Raw genomic sequence first — 20,192 nt, 5'->3', positions numbered from 1 at the left:
ATTCTTCAGTCACTGTCAGTCAGTGGGGTGGTGTCCTAGAAACTTGTATATAGTTTAAATTTTTTTATATTCCCTGTTTTTAAATAATTATAAATCTGTATAAGTTAAACATAGAAAAAATATCAATATAATGGATGACCAGGGACGCAAAGTGATTGTTTGTGATAACGGCACCGGTGTAAGTGTTAAAAATCGTAACAAAATGTGTTCTAATGTTTCCTGTGAGTCAGCCTAATGAGTGTTGTGTTATCGTTTTCAGTTTGTGAAATGCGGCTACGCTGGCAGCAATTTCCCCGCTTTCATATTCCCGTCAATGGTCGGGAGGCCGATCATTCGCGCGGAGAATAAAATTGGTGATATCGACGTAAAGGTATGTTCTCTCAAGCAATAATTTGTGCTGTAATATTACCCCCCGGTCAGTAGATACCCTTAGGGGCGATTGACTTCGATATTGTTGATTTATATTTTATACTAAGGGTATCCACTGTTTATTATTTTTAAATAACATTAATAAAATAATTACGTATAATAGAGTAGGTAATCTATGTAAAATGAATAATAAGAATTTGGTTTAATTTTACTTTCAAAACATAAAAAAACAAATAAAACAAAAATTTTTCACAGTATCTTGAATTTTTGAAAAGCTGTTTTATTTTGGGCTTAGTCATTGTACAGTATCTCATAAAACTGAAAAAGAAAAAATGAAGATTACTATAAGAATAGAATACAATTCTTTTACTAAACAGTTTATTGCTAGAAAAAATATTTTTGGATTTTTCACATCACATGCTATGTAAATTAAAAAAATTAGAATTTAAAATCATGATAAATCATTGTATAAACTGTAAATGTATTTAACAATGTAACACTTCTAAGTACTTATTATATATATTTGTGTAAGTGTACAAATCTTTTTTTCTATAAATAAATGTTTTTTTTTTTTATGATTCTTGTTTTGAATATAATTTTTACAATATTTAATTTTAATATCAAAAGACATACATATATTATGTCTGTCTCCCATTAGGGTAGGTAGAAATAAGAACAAAGAAAAAATTACTAAATTAAAAATACACTGAGGAAATTTCATGTACTTTACAGTTTTTAGAAAGTTAATCAAAGTATTATTGATTGATGTACCTATAAGATTTTGAATCAAATTTTGAATTTAAAATTAATTTTGACAAATATATGTTTTTATGTACATACATAAATATCATTAATATTATCAAATTTATGAGAAAATGTGTATTACCTTTAACATGAATATAGTTAGTGTTACTTTTTTTATTTATGGTGTACATTGACTGGGCCCAGACACCATACATGTTTGAAATATTTTTTTAGGTAAAAACTTAGAAATAATAATTTTATTGTAACTAATATAACTGTGATTATAAAAACAATTAATGAGGAAGTTTTATAATTACTGTAATTGTACATGAATAAGTTTCTATATTTGTCTATGGTAAATGAATCATTGCCATTATTATTTTAATTAGATTAAATTATGAATTGCCTACTTAATAAAATTTGTATATTAATCTCATTATAGTAATTTTCAGTGCATACTCTTTCCATTCTTTTTTCACATTTGATAGCTTATTTTTTTTTTACACTGTGTATTTCTTTACGAGTCACCTTTAATGTCCTCATATGTAGTGGATGAAAAAAATCTTTTGTGCACTTTAAAAGAAAATTATATTAATGAAATTAAATTTTTATCTAAAGAAAATTGAATTAAATAAACTACAATGGTTCAAAACATTTACTTCTTTTTCTTTTTTATTATACAAATAATGATATTTAATTAATAACATATCATATCATACCTATAGAATAAATAAATATTCATTCATTCATTCATATAAAATGTTTTCTTTTTAAATTTATGTAAAGTAAAAGAATGGAAAGGGTACAATAGTGTAATAGAGTATAGTCTTCTGATTTATTTAAATAAATATATGAAATTTTACTTCACATACATTTTACTCAACATCAAACGATAATCACCTATAAATTTCTAAATTCCATAAATATTATTGCATTACACAGGGTGAAATTGAAATTATTGATAGCATAAATAATTAATAAATTTAATATAGTTACAAATTGATATAGTTAATGAATATAGTTATAAATTGGTCCCATAGAATTTTATCAAAATCAGTTGAGTAGTTTAATTTTTAGACCAAAATAACTGGTTGATAAAATAAAATCATAATAATAGTTAATTGTGACAACAATTGAAGTCAGCACGTTTTGTGGGGCACGGGCCTTGATTTTTCAACTCATGTTTTTTTTAGTAAAAAATCTTTAGTTTCACTAATAGACAGAACACTTTATTGAAAGCATGCTAATGATTTCGATTTCACTGTGTACAAATAGCTTAATAAGGTTAGTGTTAGAAATTGTTAAAACATGTATAGGTTCGGAATTAATTGAATCAAGGCATATTTACATAATGGAGTGTGAAGGTTTTGAAAATCTTAATACATTAATTGCCTTTCAATGTTATCCATATAATAATTGACCATAGTGTATATTTTACAGGAAATGTGTGTCGGAGTAAGAATTGGTAAAATCTAAGCACGGTTTTGAAAATTATTTTAACTAATGTGTTTATTTTATACTAAAAAGCATGCAAATTGTTATTGTTGAAATATTTGAAATAATAATAATGAAATGAGATGGAAATTTAATTGCATTCTATAAAATAATGTGTTGTTTGGACTAATATATAAAAAAAAAGTAAGGGGTTTTTGTAATGGATGTAAATAGTAAAGTAGCCCCACCTGCGCTAACAGCATATGCAGGCAGGGTACCAGTGAACAATGATAGTGAGAATGAAAAGGCAGGTCAGTTAGTCCACCGTGATGAATACACCAGGAATTTAGCATTATGGTTTCCAGATGAGACCACGTAAAGGTCGATCTGACAGCGTATATTGCTAGCAATGGGACTGGTAGTCCTAATTACTAACAATCCCTTCCCCTCCAAAGAAAAAGAAAGGGTTAAATTATGCACATAGTAACATTGGTAAAATATGTTTTACTCACATTATTGTTTATGTGAATTTTGTACATATTATTAAGGTGTTTATCATACATACACATGTAAGATCAAATACGGTACAAATATATGTATATATTTTACATAAAAATTAATAATAATATATCTGTTATCATACATAATATTAGCTGTGTTTTCGAACATGTGTGAATGTCTGTTGATTATCAATATTTTGGAAATTGGAAAGGCATGAAACATTGTAATTTTATTACATCTACACATGGATTTGTTAAATTATATTTACTTTATACATAAGTCAAGTTATAAGTACTCATTAACAAGTTAGATAGATAGATACTCTTTATTGTTTCCTCTAAAATATTATAATAGTAAACTTATTATAGATACAAACAATTACAAGAAATAATCACAGTGAGAAAACAATGGGCGACCGTATCATTAAGAGTGATCTCTTCCAGGCAACCTTTGAATGGAGAGATGAAGAGTAATTATAAACAGTTTAGTTTTTAGTTAGATTATTTTACATGGTTAATAATTTGGCAAATATATAATAAAATATAATTATAAATTTATTCAGATTAATATAGATAGTATTAGTTTAAATCATTGCAGCCTACCCAAACGAATAAAACATGCATATATACATTTTAAAGTGAGTAACAATATTTCTTTTTAATTTTGGATCCAATGTTAGATTTCAGCTTAAATTATTGAACACTTGAATACTTAAATTATACTTAGAATAACAATAAATCAAAAGTTAAGTCTGTTACTAAATCACTGATAATAATGTAAAAAGCTCCATCTATTTTCAAATACTGGAACTACTAAAGTTGCAGTGCGAAATAAGAATTTTTGAATATGAAAATTATATATGAGATGTGCATTTACAATTTCATGCTCGCCAGGCATTCGATCCAGAAGTAGTGCAGGTAACACTGTGTTGATACTGTACTGTAACTTCTGTAGAGTATCGTGAGTAACAGCTAATAGGGAGGCTTGTGCAAAGCTGTGCCAACTGTAAATAAACATAAACAACAAGAAATAGGAGCCTACTTACTAATAGTGATTAAAAACATAACATAACGGCGGGAAAATAAACTTAAACAGAGAGAGAGAGAGAATATGCTTTATGTACTCTCTTATTAATATAATAAAATTGCAACTAGAAGTCTATGCATGGGAGATGTTTAGGAAAAATTGATATGAATCATAATAAGATTAGTGGAAGTTAAAACAAATTTTGTCTATCTGTCTATATGTTTGTTCGCGTATCGCAATGGAAATGTCAAAATGTTCATATCTTTGTCTGTCTGTATGTTTGTTCCGGCATTAAAAACTACTCCACCGAATTAGATACGGTTTTCACAGTGATGCCCCGAAAGTCTAACTTAAAATCAGAGGGCCCACCATGAAATGTTTTCCGAAATTTCGGAGCCAAACGAAACACAAATTTGATGTTAAAATTATATAATACAAGTCGTTTGGAAATATTAAAAATGTTAAAATATTGTTTCTTTGGACTATTATGATAGAATGTATGACGAACGAAATGTTAAACTCCATTTATTGGTCCGATTTTGGTATAAACAAAAACACGAAATTGAGTCCGAAATTTCGGAATTTCATGGTAGACCCCCTAGTATATGTTTCATTTTGATCTTTCTAGAAGTGGTCTATTCCTTTGTTTTTGCTACTTCGTAAATCTACGCGTACGGTGTAGCGGGAGAAAGATAGTGTTTGGATAAAAATAACAGTATCGCCCATACAAACAATTATTACGAACGTAGCGAGCTGGCATTATTGTTTAAAGTAAATTTTTAATAAAACATTTTCCCACCTGTTAGTACAGATTAATTTTGAATTTTTTTGGAGGGAACAAAGTTGACGTAACAAAAGTCGTGGAGATCGACCTGACGAAGTATATTCCTAGCAATGGGACTTATAGTCCGCATTATTAACAATCCCTTCCTCCATTACGTTATGTTAAAACAGTGGCGCCCTCAACGGGACAAATTGACAGCAAGCTTCCTTATTAACTCACACTCAGAGAGGGCATAGAGATTTTAACACTATCTTTTAATCGAAATATTTCTTTAATTTTTAAGAAAATTTGTTTTTTTTTTATATAATTTATTTTCCTATACTTGGCACAGTTAGTAATTTGTAACACGATGGTCGATAAAAAAGCTTGCTAACAATAAAAATGTTAGCTTACCTTTGTACAGTAATATATAATCAATTAATACAAACTTTTTAAATTGCCATGTGTTAAAATTATTTAATATATGGCAAAATGATTTATTAATTATACCAAGTATAGAAAAACGGATATATCTTAGTTAATCGCTTTGGCTGATATTTTAAGAAAAGCCATAGAAAGCTTGTTACATCATTAGAAATAGCTTTTTTATTTATATTTAATTAGTATTGTAAATATCACAATTAGACTCTAATGATCTTTAATTTTAATAAGGAAATTACATTTTTTTTTTACTTTACAATTTTTTTATTTTTATTTTTGGCATCTGCTTGAGAATGTATAGATTTAGTAACTGTATAGATTTAGTGAAAGTAAATTTTAATATATGTATGTCTTAAAAGAAATTATGAATTGAATATTAGAACATTTTAATAGCAAAAAATGAATAAGCATTTAAATATTTTGTAGTTTATTTATATGTATAATGTTTGAGGATTAATATTTTACTTTGCTGTTAAGGGGCTTATGACACACTTTTAAAAGTTTGACAGCTCCAGGTCACGTGACTATATGCTGGCCTGTTTTGTCTATGGTTTTTGGTAGCCATTTGCAGGACAGTACAATTTAATCTGTACAATTGTTAGGTTTTAAGCACTAATAATAAGACTCCAGATAACTCTTTAAATGATCATTCGGAAATATTGAAAATTGTTTAATTATTTTAATAGAATATGCTCACATTTTGAAATGAGTGTTTTTTAATGGGCGTTTTTCTACTGGTCGCCATTGATGTGTTGCTAGTGAAATTAAATAAGACACAAAATGATTCTAATTAACTAACCAGTGGTGTGTGCTTCCGAAAAATAATATCTAGTTCAACAAAATAAAAAAATGTCGAGTCTCCCGTAGTAACTTAAGAGCTAAACGCGATGTGTCGGTATGGGAGGTTTGAAATTGTCGTTGTTCGCCCCATGTTCCTATGGTGCGTATATTAATAGAGCGCTCTCTTCAAAGGATGCTAATGGTTTCGATATCATTCTGTATGTTCAGTGTTTTTTTTTTAATTTTTACAAATTTACATGCATCTTACATTGTCATAGTCGGTGAAGACAATAAATACTTGCATAACTTTAATTTTGTTATGAAACTGCGTTGTGTTTGACACTAATTACTTTTTAAATTAATTCTATATTGATTTCACATTAACTCATATTAATTATATGTACTTTTATCTTATTGTTTCTAATGTTAACAGCAAACTATTAGAATTGAAAAATACTATTTTTTTTTTATAATTTTCAAGTAACTTCAAAAAGAAGGGGATTCTCATTTCGGTTGTATTTTTTTTCTGTTTATTACTTCGTAACTCCGTCAGTTGTAAACCGATATGGAAAATTCTTTCTTTATCTAAAAGTTAATACTTACAGATTAGTTCCATAGGAATTTTATCAAAATCGGTTCAGTTGTTTAGTTTTTAGGCCAAAATAATTGATTTTGTCACAACTGAAATCGGTTTTTTGTGACATAATCTTTAATTATTCTATACACTCTTGATAAGTGTTGTCTTTTATCAATTTTACTGTAAAACGTAAATTTAATAATTTCTGATTGCGATATTATTAGCTTCACATTACTAGATAGTTTCAAACGTGTAAAACTTACTAGGAATACACACATTTGGCATTTATCAACCAGTACATCTATTGCCGTGTGGTCTCAGCAAAATGGGCCACCCCTTCCTTTCCCATGGATGTCGTAAGAGGCGACTAAGGGAGGGCGAGAGATGGACAGCAGCGTCTTTCTTAAAATACCAAATTCTGACTGCGATTGCCAATACGCCTGCCAAGCGTGTCAACTACTGGCAATCCCCAAAATTGGGGAGGCCCATGTTCAGCAGTGAACAGCTTATATGGTATACATCCATTGGCGTTAAGGACCTTCCCCTCCAGGTGGGCTGTACTCTCCCCAGAATTGTCTGGCTTTCAACTATTAAAGACCCATCTTCAAGAGTACGTATTAGCTTTTTTTAAGGGGTCAGGCTCCTCCGTGGAGTTTAAACTCAAATATACCAGAGGGAGACTTTGTACAAAAGTCGATTGCTTGGGTACCTCTGTCCCATTCGTGTTTCAACCGTGAAGCAGTTGTGTTTGCATGGCTGTGTTTCGGTTTGAAGGATAGGATATGGCGTGAATTTACTGGGTACAGAGGAATAAGACCCGAGTCCTCAGGAATGGCAACACATGGGGGGTATCATGGGCGAAAGAGTATACTCTGTTATGTCCATGGTACTGCTCGTGTCTATAGGCGACGGTTACCACTTTCCATCAGGTGGGCCGTCAGCTTGTTTGCCATCCTAAGTTGTATAAAAACAAAATACTATAAAATTATTAAAATTATTTTGTTTAATTCCGCTATCATTAGTATGCGTGTGCCAAGATAAATGGTAGCGGAATTAAACAAAATAATTCTAATAAACAGTGATATGGACTCCAGCACGATTACCCCTAGTTCAGTTAAAGAATATTTTATACCTTTGGGTACCTTTTTTTATGGGTGATAATGAAATGGTAACCCTCGCCTGCGTTATCGGTACTTATACGCTGGTGGGGCACCAGTAAGGGATGATAGGTGAGGACGAAGCAGGTCAGTTGGCCCATCGTGACGAATTCAACAAGAATTGTTCACAATGGTTTGTAGGGGGAAACGCGTGGAGGTCGAGCTGCTCGATAGGGTATTATGCTAACAATGAGGTTACTAATCCCTATTAACTAACAATCCCTTCACCCCTATAGGTGTGTTTTAGCTTAAGAAAGTTTAGAACTCTGCTTCTAGGTCGCACAACACAATTAGCACACAAATCGTCAAGCCGCTTTTACACAGCCTAATGTTTCTTTTACCGCTTTAAAGAGCAGTCATATTTTGGCTAACCGAAGTGGGGGCAATGTTTTGTTTAACATAGGGGGCAAACGAGCATGCGTCTCACCTGATGGTAAGTCATTACCGCCGCCCGTAAGCACCTGCAACACCAGAGAGATTGCAGGTGTATTGTCGGTCTTTTTAGGAAGGAATAGGCTCTTTTTTTATATGCGATCAAAGACGAGAAAGAGAGAGAGAGAGACTCAATAATTTGTTCATTTTCAAATATAAAAGAATATTTTTTTTTTTTATGTTTTAAACTGATAATTTAAAAAGTGCTCTGTTAGCGAATTGAAACTAATAATGGAATATGTTATATATACATTTACTATTAAAAATATTACATCTACATGACATTTTGTTTTGAAAGTTTATAAATACATATTTGTCATTAAATTTTTTTTTTTTTTTGTTATAGCTTGGTAAAATATTATTGTATAAGTAACCTTTTGGTTCGCTAGCTAAGCACTTTTTTAAATAATCAATTAAAAACATTAAAAAAATTTCAATTGTTTTCAACCGTCTTCAAGGAGAAGTAGGCTCGATTCGGTTGTATTTTTTTTTTTATGTTTGGTACCTTAGAACTCCGTCAGTTGTAAACCGATTTAGAAAGTTCTTTTTTTTATCTGAAAGGATATACTTACAGATTGGTCCCATAGAAATTTTATCAAAATCGGTTCAATAGTTTCTTTTTTATTCACCTATGGCGACGAACGAGCATACGGCCCGTCACATGGCAAACGAGATTATAATAGCTTACGAACTCCTATAATACTTGGGATGTCATGCTCGCGTTGCCGACACTTAAAAAAGCTTAATACACCCTATTCAAAGAACCCCATGCAGTTGTCTTTAAATTTTACTTTTTAAATCAACTGATGTAGCCATAATTGAAGTCGATTTTTTTTTGTGGATTTCCTGGATATTATTTATTGAAAATTTACAGATAACTATAACGTCTCCACACTTTGGTAAGCTGAAGTTATGAGTGCTCTTAAAGAATATTTATTCCACCTTAGCTCATAGACATAAAGCGCTTGTAATTTCTAAGTAGCTGTTACTTTATATACAGCTGTTTTGTTTATTAAAAATAATGAACTTAATTATTTTGTTTATTAAGTTTACTACTAAATAATTAATAATATATGTACTAATTTAGTTAAAAATATTTTTAGCATATAAATGTGGAGAGAACATCTAATTTTATGCATTTGTTTTAGTGTAGTTTGGAGTATGTTGTAAATAGGCATATAAAATTTTTAAAAACAATTGTTTTTGGCTTTGTTACTCTTATGCATTAGTATTTCTAATATATTTTCTTTGTACAGACAAAGATTCTAACTTTATTACTTTATGTTTCAAACATGGCTATGTTGATTTTGCAGGATTTGATGGTGGGAGATGAAGCGTCACAGCTTCGATCCATGCTGGAAGTCAGCTATCCGATGGAAAATGGGGTAAGTGTACTGTTTATTTTTCAACCGACTTTAAGAATAGAGGGTAATGCGTTTTAAATTTATGCCTCTATGTTGGCGTGCAAATTTTTAATAATATGGAAAATTTACATATAATCTACATTATATTTCTTTTTATTAGTCATATAATACTAGAGGGAAACTTTGTACAAAAGTCCATTGTTTGGGCACATCTGTCAACGTGTTTCTACGTGAAGCAGTTGTGTTTGCATGGCTGTATTTTGGTCAAGGATAGCATATGGCAGTGAATTTACAGGGTACAGAGGAATTACATCAGAGTCCTCAGGAATGGCAACGTATGGGGGGTATCATACGCGAAACAGTATACTCTGTTATGTCCATGGTACTGCTCATGTCTATAGGCGACGGTTACCACTTTTCATCAGGTGGACTGTCAGCTTGTTTGCCATTCTAAATAATGTTGCATAAAAAAATACATACATAATGTATTACAGTAAAAAGAAAACAGAAAAACAAAATTATATATATTTAATATTATTTTTAATACTCATTGTACCTAGGTGGTGCGTAACTGGGAGGACATGTGCCACGTCTGGGACTACACGTTCGGCCCCAGCAAGATGAACGTGGACCCAAAGGAGACGAAGATCCTGCTCACCGAGCCGCCCATGAACCCCACCAAGAACAGGGAGAAGATGATCGAAGTCGGTTTTGGTTTGATTCTATTTGACTTGGTTTAATTTTTTGTAAATGTTTTGTAAATGTTTGCTCCAACTGACCGTGATTTTTTTTACTTTTTGGGATAAAAACTCATTTTATCCCAAAAAGTAAAAAAAATCACGGTCAGGTGCGAATTGAATTCAATCACCGAGGATTCCGTACATAAATAAGTCCGTAAATAAAGTATATGTGCTGTAAAATGGCCTTTATTGCATTTGTAATACGAAATAGACATCCAATATTTGTTATTATTGATACAAAAATGTGTAATTTCTTTTTTTAGAACATAATTTTCAACATACTTGGTTAATGTTAAAAAATGAAATAATTTATTTTAATAAAAACAATTTGATTCGTAAATAACTGTATTAGTAAAGGTCCATATTTATTTTCAATTGTGATTGCAGGTTATGTTCGAGAAGTACGGGTTCGATTCCGCGTACATAGCGATACAGGCTGTCCTCACGCTGTACGCCCAAGGGCTCATATCTGGTGTGGTGGTCGATTCGGGTAATTTATTTGTTTTTATTTATTTATTTATTCATTAAAAATATTATTTGTTTTTTTTTTTATTCACAAGAACTCTCATTCCGAAATATTTATTAATATTATAAACTAGGTACCCCCCCTGGCTTCGCGTGGAGGCAGTGCTGATACTAAACAGCGACGCCGTCCCTGCGTTTTAAATCTGTCATCAATATTTATACGATATTAATGTCACTCAATTATTTTGCTCTCCCGGAACCTCTCCACTAACATTTGAACTTTATGGTAATGGTAATAAAGTTCAAATTGACTTTTATGTTATATTACGAATCGTTTGTATGGGAAAACCTGAAAAGTGTTGTTTTTAGACTTTTTCAGGCAAATTTTTTAAATTTTTCTCTGTCCGTAACAACCGACCTCGTACTTCAAGGATTATTCTAAAAAAAGAAATAACGTAAATCGGTTCAGCTGTTTTTGAGATTTGTGCTTAACAACACATTCAGCGATTCATTTTTATATTATAGGTATGAAACAGAGTTTCTTTGTTTACTTAGTATATAAACTTACTTATAGACCGTTTCAATACGATTTAATAGAAGTTAAATTCAAAGAAAATATAACTAAGTTTTGAGGGCAAGTCTTGAGTGGCGACCGCGTATGGGCAAACGCAGCGTATGACGACCCCCCCCACTAGATGGAATGACGACCTGAAATGCATTTTTTTTTATTGGTGAAAATAGTATGGTATCCCTGCCTGCATTAACGGGATACGCTGGCGGGGCACCAGTGAAGGGTGATCGATGAGAATGAAAACAGGCCAGTTAGCCCATCATGATGAATTCATCAGGAATTAACCATGATAATTTCTAGGGGGAACCGCAAGGAGGTCGACCTGATAGGGTATATTGCTAGCAATGGGATTCTCAGTCTCCATTACTAACAATCCTTTTCCCCCCGAACAGTCCATGATACTGCTCATGTCTATAGGCGACGGTTACCACTGTCAGCTTGTTTGCCATTCTATGTCATATATATATATTATATATATATATATATATATATATATATATATATATATATATATATATATATATATATATATATATATATATATAATGATCCAATAACGAATAGGTTGAAAGTCTGTTATCAAAAAAGCAATATCGGTAACAGACTTTTGACATATTCAAAAATATTCAACCGATATAGGTAGAATCAAAATAGGTAATAACCTTTTTTCCGCTATCAATATCCAGAGAAATATATTCAAATATATAGTTATATATAATAATATATCCAATATATAGTTATCAGATCAGTATCCATATTACACATATCCTTTGTCTGTAAGAGATTGCCCTAGCGATAAGACCGCCTTTTGTACCTTTATGTGTATATTTCAATCTGTATTTATGTTACTGTATTTCATTTGAATTATTCACTTGTCATTGTATATTTTTATTTATGATGCAATAAAGAGTTAAATAAATAAATAAATATCCCATAGTCTGTGTTACCAGTAATGACGTGTCAATTTCAGGTGATGGAGTGACCCACATATGTCCGGTGTACGAAGAGTTTGCGTTGCCTCACCTCACGAGGAGATTGGATATAGCCGGCAGAGATATCACCAGGTATCTCATAAAGGTAACACAGATTTAAATACACTGTTGTGACTTTTTTTTTATATAACTTAAAATGGCAAACAAGCTGACGGCCCACCTGATGGAAAGTGGTAACTGTCGCCTATAGACATGAGCAGTACTGTGGACATAACAGAGTATACTGTTTCGTCCATGATAGCCCTATAATGGGTGAAACAGTATACTCTGGTCCTCAGGAATGACAATGCATGGGGGCCCATGCGTTGTCATTCCTGAGGACCTAGGTGTTATTTCTCTGTATCCTGTAATTTCACTGCCATATCCCACCTTCAAACCGAAACACAGCCATGCAAACTAATAGCTGTAAGTAAATTTCTTGGGTACCTCTGTCCCATTAGTGTTTCTACCGTGAAGCAGTTGTGTTTGCATGGCTGAGTTTCGGTTTGAAGGGTGGGATATGACAGTGAATTTATGCGGTACAGAGGAATAACATCCGAGTCCTCAGAAATGGCAACGCATGGGGGGTATCATGGGCGAAACAGTATACTCTGTTGTGTCCATGGTATTGCTCATGTCTTTAGGCGACGGTTACCACTTTCCATCAGGTGGGCCGTCAGCTTGTTTGTTATTCTAAGTTGTATAAAAAAATAAAGAGATAAATAAGACCCCACATATCTTAAAATTTTTCTTAAATATCTCCCAGGTATAGTCATCGTCTAGTGGCAATTTTATTATATTATAAAAATTAGACACTTATTGCATATTGTTATAAAAACACTCTATTCAAATGTGAAAATCACAGTGATTTTTATTTCACAGTTACTGTTACTGCGCGGGTATGCGTTCAACCACTCGGCTGACTTCGAGACGGTCCGTATGATGAAGGAAAAGCTATGCTATATCGGATACAACATTGAACAGGAGCAGAAGCTTGCGTGGGAGACCACAGTACTCGTCGAACCATATACCGTAAGTGTTACCATTTGTGATGAATTTAGGTGTATTATGTGGAAGAAAAGAGACAGAGGGAGACTTTGTACAAAAGTCGTTTGCTTGGGTACCTCTGTTCCATTCGTGTTTCTACCTTGAAGCAGTTGTGTTTGCATGGCTGTGTTTCGGTTTGAAGGGTGGGATATGGCGTGAATTTACAGGGTACAGAGGAATAACACCTGAGTCCTCAGGAATGGCAACGCATGGGCGGTATCATGGGCGAAACAGTATACTCTGTTATGCCCATGGTACTGCTCATGTCTATAGGCGACGGTTACCACTTTCCATCAGGTGGGCCGTCAGCTTGTTTGCCACTCTAAGTTGTATAAAAAAAAAGACATTAATACACTGTGTTAAAGTCTTTATTCGCTCGATCTTTATGGCGCAGTCAGTCGTCTGCTGCGATTTCTCTTGCACTGCTAACTGAGCGCAGCTTTAACCTTCTGATTGCGTATTTTTTTTTACAACGCTAAAACACATCGCTTTGACAACAAATAGCAGTATGAGTATTTAGCCATCTAGCGAGGTTCTGAGGAAACAATATGAATCTAGCAAAACAAAAATGGCGGGATAACAACGTCAAGTAACATTAAAAAATGAGAGCATGCGGAAATCGCGGGATGTCCGGTCAGTGGGTTACCGAATCAAATTCATGAATAAATCTGGAAACAGCAACTATCTGCGATTGCGGATTGACAACCGCAGTTAGGCTTTGGAGATGTTTCAAGAGGGAGGGTCTAGGGATTATGGTCGTTTGTGAAAATGTATTTATATTCCAGTTACAGATAGAGTAAGAAACAGTGTGATTAGAGAGAAGTATGGACTGAAAGTCGATGTAGTGACCAAAATCGAAAAAGGAATGTTGCGTTGGTTTGGTCATTTGGAGAGGATGGATGAAAGAAGAATTACGAAAGAGATTTATCGAGCAAGAATGAATGGAGATGTCGGTAGGGGCCGCCCTAGACGGACGTATGTCGACCAAATAGGCGACGTGCTGAAGAAGGGCCAAATTAAAAGTACCCGTAACCGACGAGCGTGTATGACAAGATTGATGAATGTGGAAGAAGCGAAAGAGGTTTGTTTGAATCGAAGCATTTGGCGTTCCATTGTTTCTGCCTACCCTAATGGGAGACAGGCGTGACAGATATGTATGTATGTATGTATTCCAGTTACCAGACGGCCGAGTGATCAAAGTTGGCGGAGAACGATTCGAGGCTCCCGAGGCACTGTTCCAGCCCCACCTCATCAATGTGGAGGGTCAGGGGATCGCTGAACTTGTGTTCAATACTATACAGGTAAGATTTTCTTATGATATGTGACACTATAATGTGTAGTAGGTAATTTGTTAGTTTCTTTAAAAATGTAGTTTTTAAAGAACCTACAATAGCTGTTTACCGCGGTTCCGCCTGTGTGATGCAGTATGTAACGTATTCTACGTGCTAGGTCCTCCACCGTGCGTTTTTCAAAGCACTTTCTACCGCGCACAACGACGCTTTGGAACAACTTCGAGCAGCAGTATTTCCGAACCGATACGACATCGTAACCTTCAGGAAAAGAGTATTATCCTTTTTAAAAGGCCGGCAGCACACCTGCAATGTCTCTGATGTTGCGGGTAATCGAAGATGGCGGTAGTCACTTACCATCGGGTGAGCCGTATGCTCGTTGACTCCCTGTATTATAAAAAAAAATACCCTGTGTACGAAATTTCATTTAAATCCGTACAATCGTTTACGTTTGATTGAGAAAAAAGCAAGTAATTATATTTATAAATCCTTTTGTAAGATGTAATGGTAACTCAGTCTATCTAGGCGGAAAAGGATTGTTAGCAATGGAGTTTGACAGCCCCATTGCTAGCAATATACCTTATTAGGTCGACCTCCACGTGATTTCCCCTGGAAACCATCGTGAACAATTCTTGTTGAATTCGTCACGATGGGCTAACTGACCTGCTTCATCCTCACCTATCATCCTTCACTGGTGCCCCGCCGGTGTATACCGATAGCGCGGGTGGGATTACCATTCCATTATCATCCATTTAAAAAAAAAACTCAGTCTATCTATTATACTATCGGGTATGCGATGACCAAGGGCTGAATTTTTTTTATTGTCGAAAGTGGAATTCTGACCACGCCTGCGCTAACGGTATACACTGGCGGGGCAGCGAGAGGGATGAAAGGTGATAATGAAAAGGCAGATCAGTTAGCCGATTGTGACGAATACACCTGGAATTCAGCACGATGGTTTGCTGGCGGAACCACGTGGAGGTCGATCTGATGTGGTATATTGCTAGTAATGGGGCTGGACTGGACCCCATATGCAAATAAAATATAACTGTTTTTAAAATAATATCAAAATTACGGGGGGGAAAGGGATTGTTAATAATGGAGACTGAGAATCCCATTGCTAGCAATATACCCAACCAGGTCGACCTACTTGCGGTTCCCCCTGGAAACTATCATGGTTAATTCCTGATGAACTCATCATGATGGGCTAACTGGCCTGTTTTCATTCTCATCTATCACCCTTCACTGGTGCTCCGCCAGCGTATCCCGTTAGCACAGACGGGGTTACTATTCCATTTTCATCTATAAAAAAAAAACATCAAAGTTACTTGAAACGTACTTCACAAACCTTTTTTATAGAAGTTCAGTTTGTTACCAATAAAAGCTGTTTCTTCAACGGCAGGCGGCGGACATAGACATGAGGAACGAATTGTACAAACACATAGTGCTATCGGGAGGGTCCACCATGTACCCGGGGCTGCCGTCGCGGCTCGAGCGCGAGATCAAGCAGCTGTACCTGGAGAGGGTGCTGAGGAACGACTGTGACAAACTGGCGGTGAGTTTAATTCTTTTATGCAACTTAGAAACTCAATAGGAACTCATCATCACATCAGCCTTTAACTGTCCACTGATGAACATAAGCTTCCCCCTTGGGGGGTTTAGCTTGTAGTCGCCACGCTAAGGCGGATTAATGCACGAAGGATGGGCAACAGCATCCCTCTTAAAACATCATTGTTTTCTTTTTCTTTTTTTTATTTTTTAAATATTATTACTGGTAATAAAGATTATCTATCTAGATGGAGTGACGACCTCAAATGGGTTGCAGGGAGTCAGTGGATGCAGCACCACTCTTCATTGCAGTCTATGGGGGAGGCCTTTGTTCAGCAGTGGACGGATTACGGCCGAGATGATGAGGATGATAGGATTGTGACAGATGGACTCACCCACAAAGTTATACCACAAATATTCCCTGTACCATTTCTGTTCGAAACCCTAAAATGGGATTCTAAATCTTCTATATTTATTTATTTATTCATTAGTACAAATATGTGTACATGGCGGACTTAATGCTAAAAGCATTCTCTCCCAGTCAACCATAGGGGAGTGTCAGAATACTCGAATGCGGTACTAGTAATTATTGATATACATACATACTAAAATTACATATATAAACGAATAAATATATATAAATAACAAATATACTTACACATATATGATATATACTATATTATACACGAAATTGAGAATAGTATAAGGCACTTATTGCTCGGATAAAGTAAAAAAGTGAGCGTGAACGCTTTTTTTGAAAGACTGTTTATATTCCTTCCAGAAATTCAAAATCCGCATCGAAGATCCTCCGAGACGTAAAGACATGGTGTTCATCGGCGGCGCTGTGCTCGCCGAGGTCTGCAAGAACAGAGACAACTTCTGGCTGTCGAAGAAGGAGTATCAGGAACAGGTGGGTGGCCATGAGATGAAATTGGAATGGTAACCATGCCTGCGCTAACGATTTACGCTGACGCGGTACTAAAATATGGATGATAGATGAAGATGGTGTCAGGACTATCGTGGTGAAATAACTAGGAATTAACTACGATGGTTTCTAAAGGAGGCCGCGTAGATGTTGCTCGGATATGATGTATTGTTCTCCTATAAATAATCGTAATCTCTTCCCCTCATATAGATGGGTGCTCGTCCCATATTCTATCAAATTCTATTTTACCTTATATAGTTGTCAAATGGAATAAACCGGTTCTGAGAAAAATAAAAAACCATTTCTGTGAGAGGGAACCAGTTTTTTCGAATCTTTATAAATTTCTATTATTTTATTGTATGTGTGTGTATCCAATGTAACTAACCTAATATTTTTTTTTTCATTTTTCAAGAGTAAGTAGTCGCCGTGTCGTCCCGGCATAAAATAGGCCACCCCTTCTTTTCCCGTGGGTGTCGTAAGAGTCGACTAAGGGAGGGCGAGGGATGGGCAGCAGCATCCTTCTTAAAATATCTCTAAAAGCCTAACTGCGGTTTCCAAACCGCTTGCCAAGCGTGGCAATTACTGGCAAAACTCTCCTTATGGGGAAAGCTTATTAAGCAGTGGACGGTTGACGACTGCAATATTAATAATAATAAAGTAGACTGATTGGAACAACATCTCAGACGGTTAGAATTCCGAGGCGGCTCCCTCCCGGGAAAGATGCAGAAACCGGTGCTCTTAGATACTTCCCACATGTACTTTTTTCTCCCGGTTTCTCTCCCTGGGGCCTTGAACCCCGGCCGACTGTGCTTCTGCCGGGGGTTAGTTGCCATCTCCTCTCCTTAAGAGGGGAGATGTGAATTTTCTAGAAATTTAAAAAATAATAAAGTAGACTGAAATCGAAATCTAAATCGAACCTGTATAGTTCATAAAAATAAAAAATATAAAAAATATTTTTTCAAGCTCATTTTGATGTTACTGTTCATTTCTTGATCATTAAGGTCCTTTAGTCACCTCTTACGACACTCATGGGTAAGGTATGGGTTATTCTACGCCGGGACCACATGGCGATTTTTATGTATTAAGATAATAATAATAAATAAATTCTTTAATCAAGGCAACCAGGGCCCACAAAATTTTAACAATATTTGTTTGTACCAAATATAAATTATTAAACCAAATTTTGACAAATTTTGAGACTTATAACAAATAACATTATCTTAACCTACTTTTTTTTGTATGTTAGCCAGCATGTGAATCATTCTGCAACAATTCAAATACTTGCAGTCTGGACGGTCCGCAAATACTAAAACATAATAAAACTATTTCGCTTGTTATTATAATAAAAGTATGTTATTGTTTCCAGGGTCTGTCCTGTTTACGGAAGTTGGGACCGCGGGCGAGTTAGACTTAGTGTATTGCAATATCAGTGATTATTTCCAATAAATACATTTTATATTATTAATCCAATATCGAGCAAAGTCATATACCACCAATACATAATATTGTTCATTGGTTTTGTTTTATTATTATAATTATAAAACATCTCTAAAAGTCTAACGGTGTCAGGCGGTTGTCAACCCGCCTTTTTTTTTTAACGTCTACATCGACGTCAACGTTATGAAGACCCATACAACTTGTGGGAGGTGAATGGGTACTGTGAGAATCCCCCTGTAAAATGGAGGTGTACCCACCAAAAACCAGACGATATACCCTCGAGGTGCCGTATGTCGGAGACATGGGTTCGCTGTCGCACTCACCACATCTCCGACAGCAGCGACCCGTCCCCAGATGATAAGAGCAGGTCTCCTCTCTCAAGATAGGGTGGCTGGCGTGCTCACCCTACTACTCGGGGGATGCGCCGGTATATTAGCACATCCCCCAGGAGGTTGTCAACCCGCCTGCAAAGCGTGGCAACTACTGGCAAAATACTCCTTATTCAGGCTTATGCCCAACAGTGGACAATTAACGGCTGAAATAATAATTACAATTTGACCGCTTGTTTATTTAAATATGCATCGACTACCTTAGCATAGTATTTTATACGTGATTACAATTATTTTGTTCATTAGTGTGTGTGTTACTAGCAACATTGAAGATTGCCTACTATAATTATCAGTAAAAATCTTACCTTTTTTTTCATACAGTTCTGATGGCAGACAAGCATACGGTCCGTCTGATGGTAAACGGGATTACCGTAGCCTATGGACGCCTGTAATACTAGGAATTTTACCAGAGGGAGACTGTACAAAAGTCGTTTACATGGGTACCTCTGTCCCACTCGTGTTTCTACCGTGAAGCCGTTGTGTTTGCATGGCTGTGTTTCGGTTTGAAGGGATATGGCATGAATTTATAGGATACAGAGGAATAACATCTGAGTCTACACATGGGGGGTATCATGGGCGAAACAATATACTCTGTTATGTCCATGGTACTGCTCATGTCTATAGGCGACGGTTACCACTTTCCATCAGGTGGGCCGTCAGCTTGTTTGCCATTATAAGTTGTATAAAAACATAAAAAAATTTGGTCAAACTGTAATCATTTTTCGGTTATTGTGGTTATTTTTTATTATTTTTGTTCATTTAAACTTTGGGACCGTAACCCTAAATAACATTTCTAGAACCACAGTCAAAAATAATGACACAACTGCCCCAAGTTTTCTAGAATTAAGACTAATTGTTAAACTATGAATTTCAAATTTTCAAAATATGTCGAGTTTGAAAGGCCCTTCTTTAAAAAAAAATGTACCAAAGTGCCTTGGCAAGTGCCATTAAAAGCTCGCGCATTTAATCAGGATTGTAAAATGGTACAATACTTGATAGTTTTATACTAAAAAAAAAAATGAGTAAAAAATAAAAACCTCAAGTAACCCGATTTTTGCTAACCCATTTTACTCAGTTCAAATGTTTTTTATTCGCACAAATTTTTGGTATGTTCTTAATTTTACGGCAAAATGATGAGAGAGATGGATAGTGTACATGTTTGCCATGAGTGAGCGAGACAGATAGTGACGCCACTTTTACCAAAGTCAACAAAAGTAAGTAA

At 34.7% G+C, this 20,192-nt stretch overlaps 1 protein-coding gene across 4 annotated transcripts; it reads left to right on the top strand.

Moving 5' to 3' along the window:
• On the top strand, nucleotides 1-18,656 carry LOC113523212 (actin-related protein 2). 4 transcript variants are annotated; one of them, XM_052891911.1, is made up of 12 exons: nucleotides 1-178; nucleotides 260-370; nucleotides 3,942-3,965; nucleotides 9,538-9,609; nucleotides 10,149-10,292; nucleotides 10,716-10,818; nucleotides 12,335-12,441; nucleotides 13,218-13,367; nucleotides 14,558-14,683; nucleotides 16,074-16,226; nucleotides 17,001-17,129; nucleotides 18,511-18,656. In XM_052891911.1, exons 1-12 carry the CDS (start codon nucleotides 131-133, stop codon nucleotides 18,550-18,552), a joined length of 1,209 nt encoding a protein of 402 aa, XP_052747871.1. In that variant the 5' UTR covers nucleotides 1-130; the 3' UTR covers nucleotides 18,553-18,656. The 4 variants fall into 4 exon arrangements, with proteins under 4 accessions (XP_052747871.1, XP_052747872.1, XP_052747873.1 ...); XM_052891912.1 differs by lacking the exon at nucleotides 3,942-3,965 and adding an exon at nucleotides 2,554-2,568; XM_052891913.1 differs by lacking the exon at nucleotides 3,942-3,965 and having other exon boundaries at nucleotides 2-178.
• Nucleotides 18,657-20,192: the final 1,536 nt, after the last annotated feature.

This window comes from Galleria mellonella, unplaced genomic scaffold, assembly GCF_026898425.1.
Source record: "Galleria mellonella isolate WM207_F2 unplaced genomic scaffold, CSIRO_AGI_GalMel_v1 utg146, whole genome shotgun sequence".
NCBI classification, from domain to species: Eukaryota; Metazoa; Arthropoda; class Insecta; order Lepidoptera; family Pyralidae; genus Galleria; species Galleria mellonella.
Note: the sequence above shows the minus strand (reverse complement) of the source record. Positions and strands in the feature narration are given on the sequence as shown.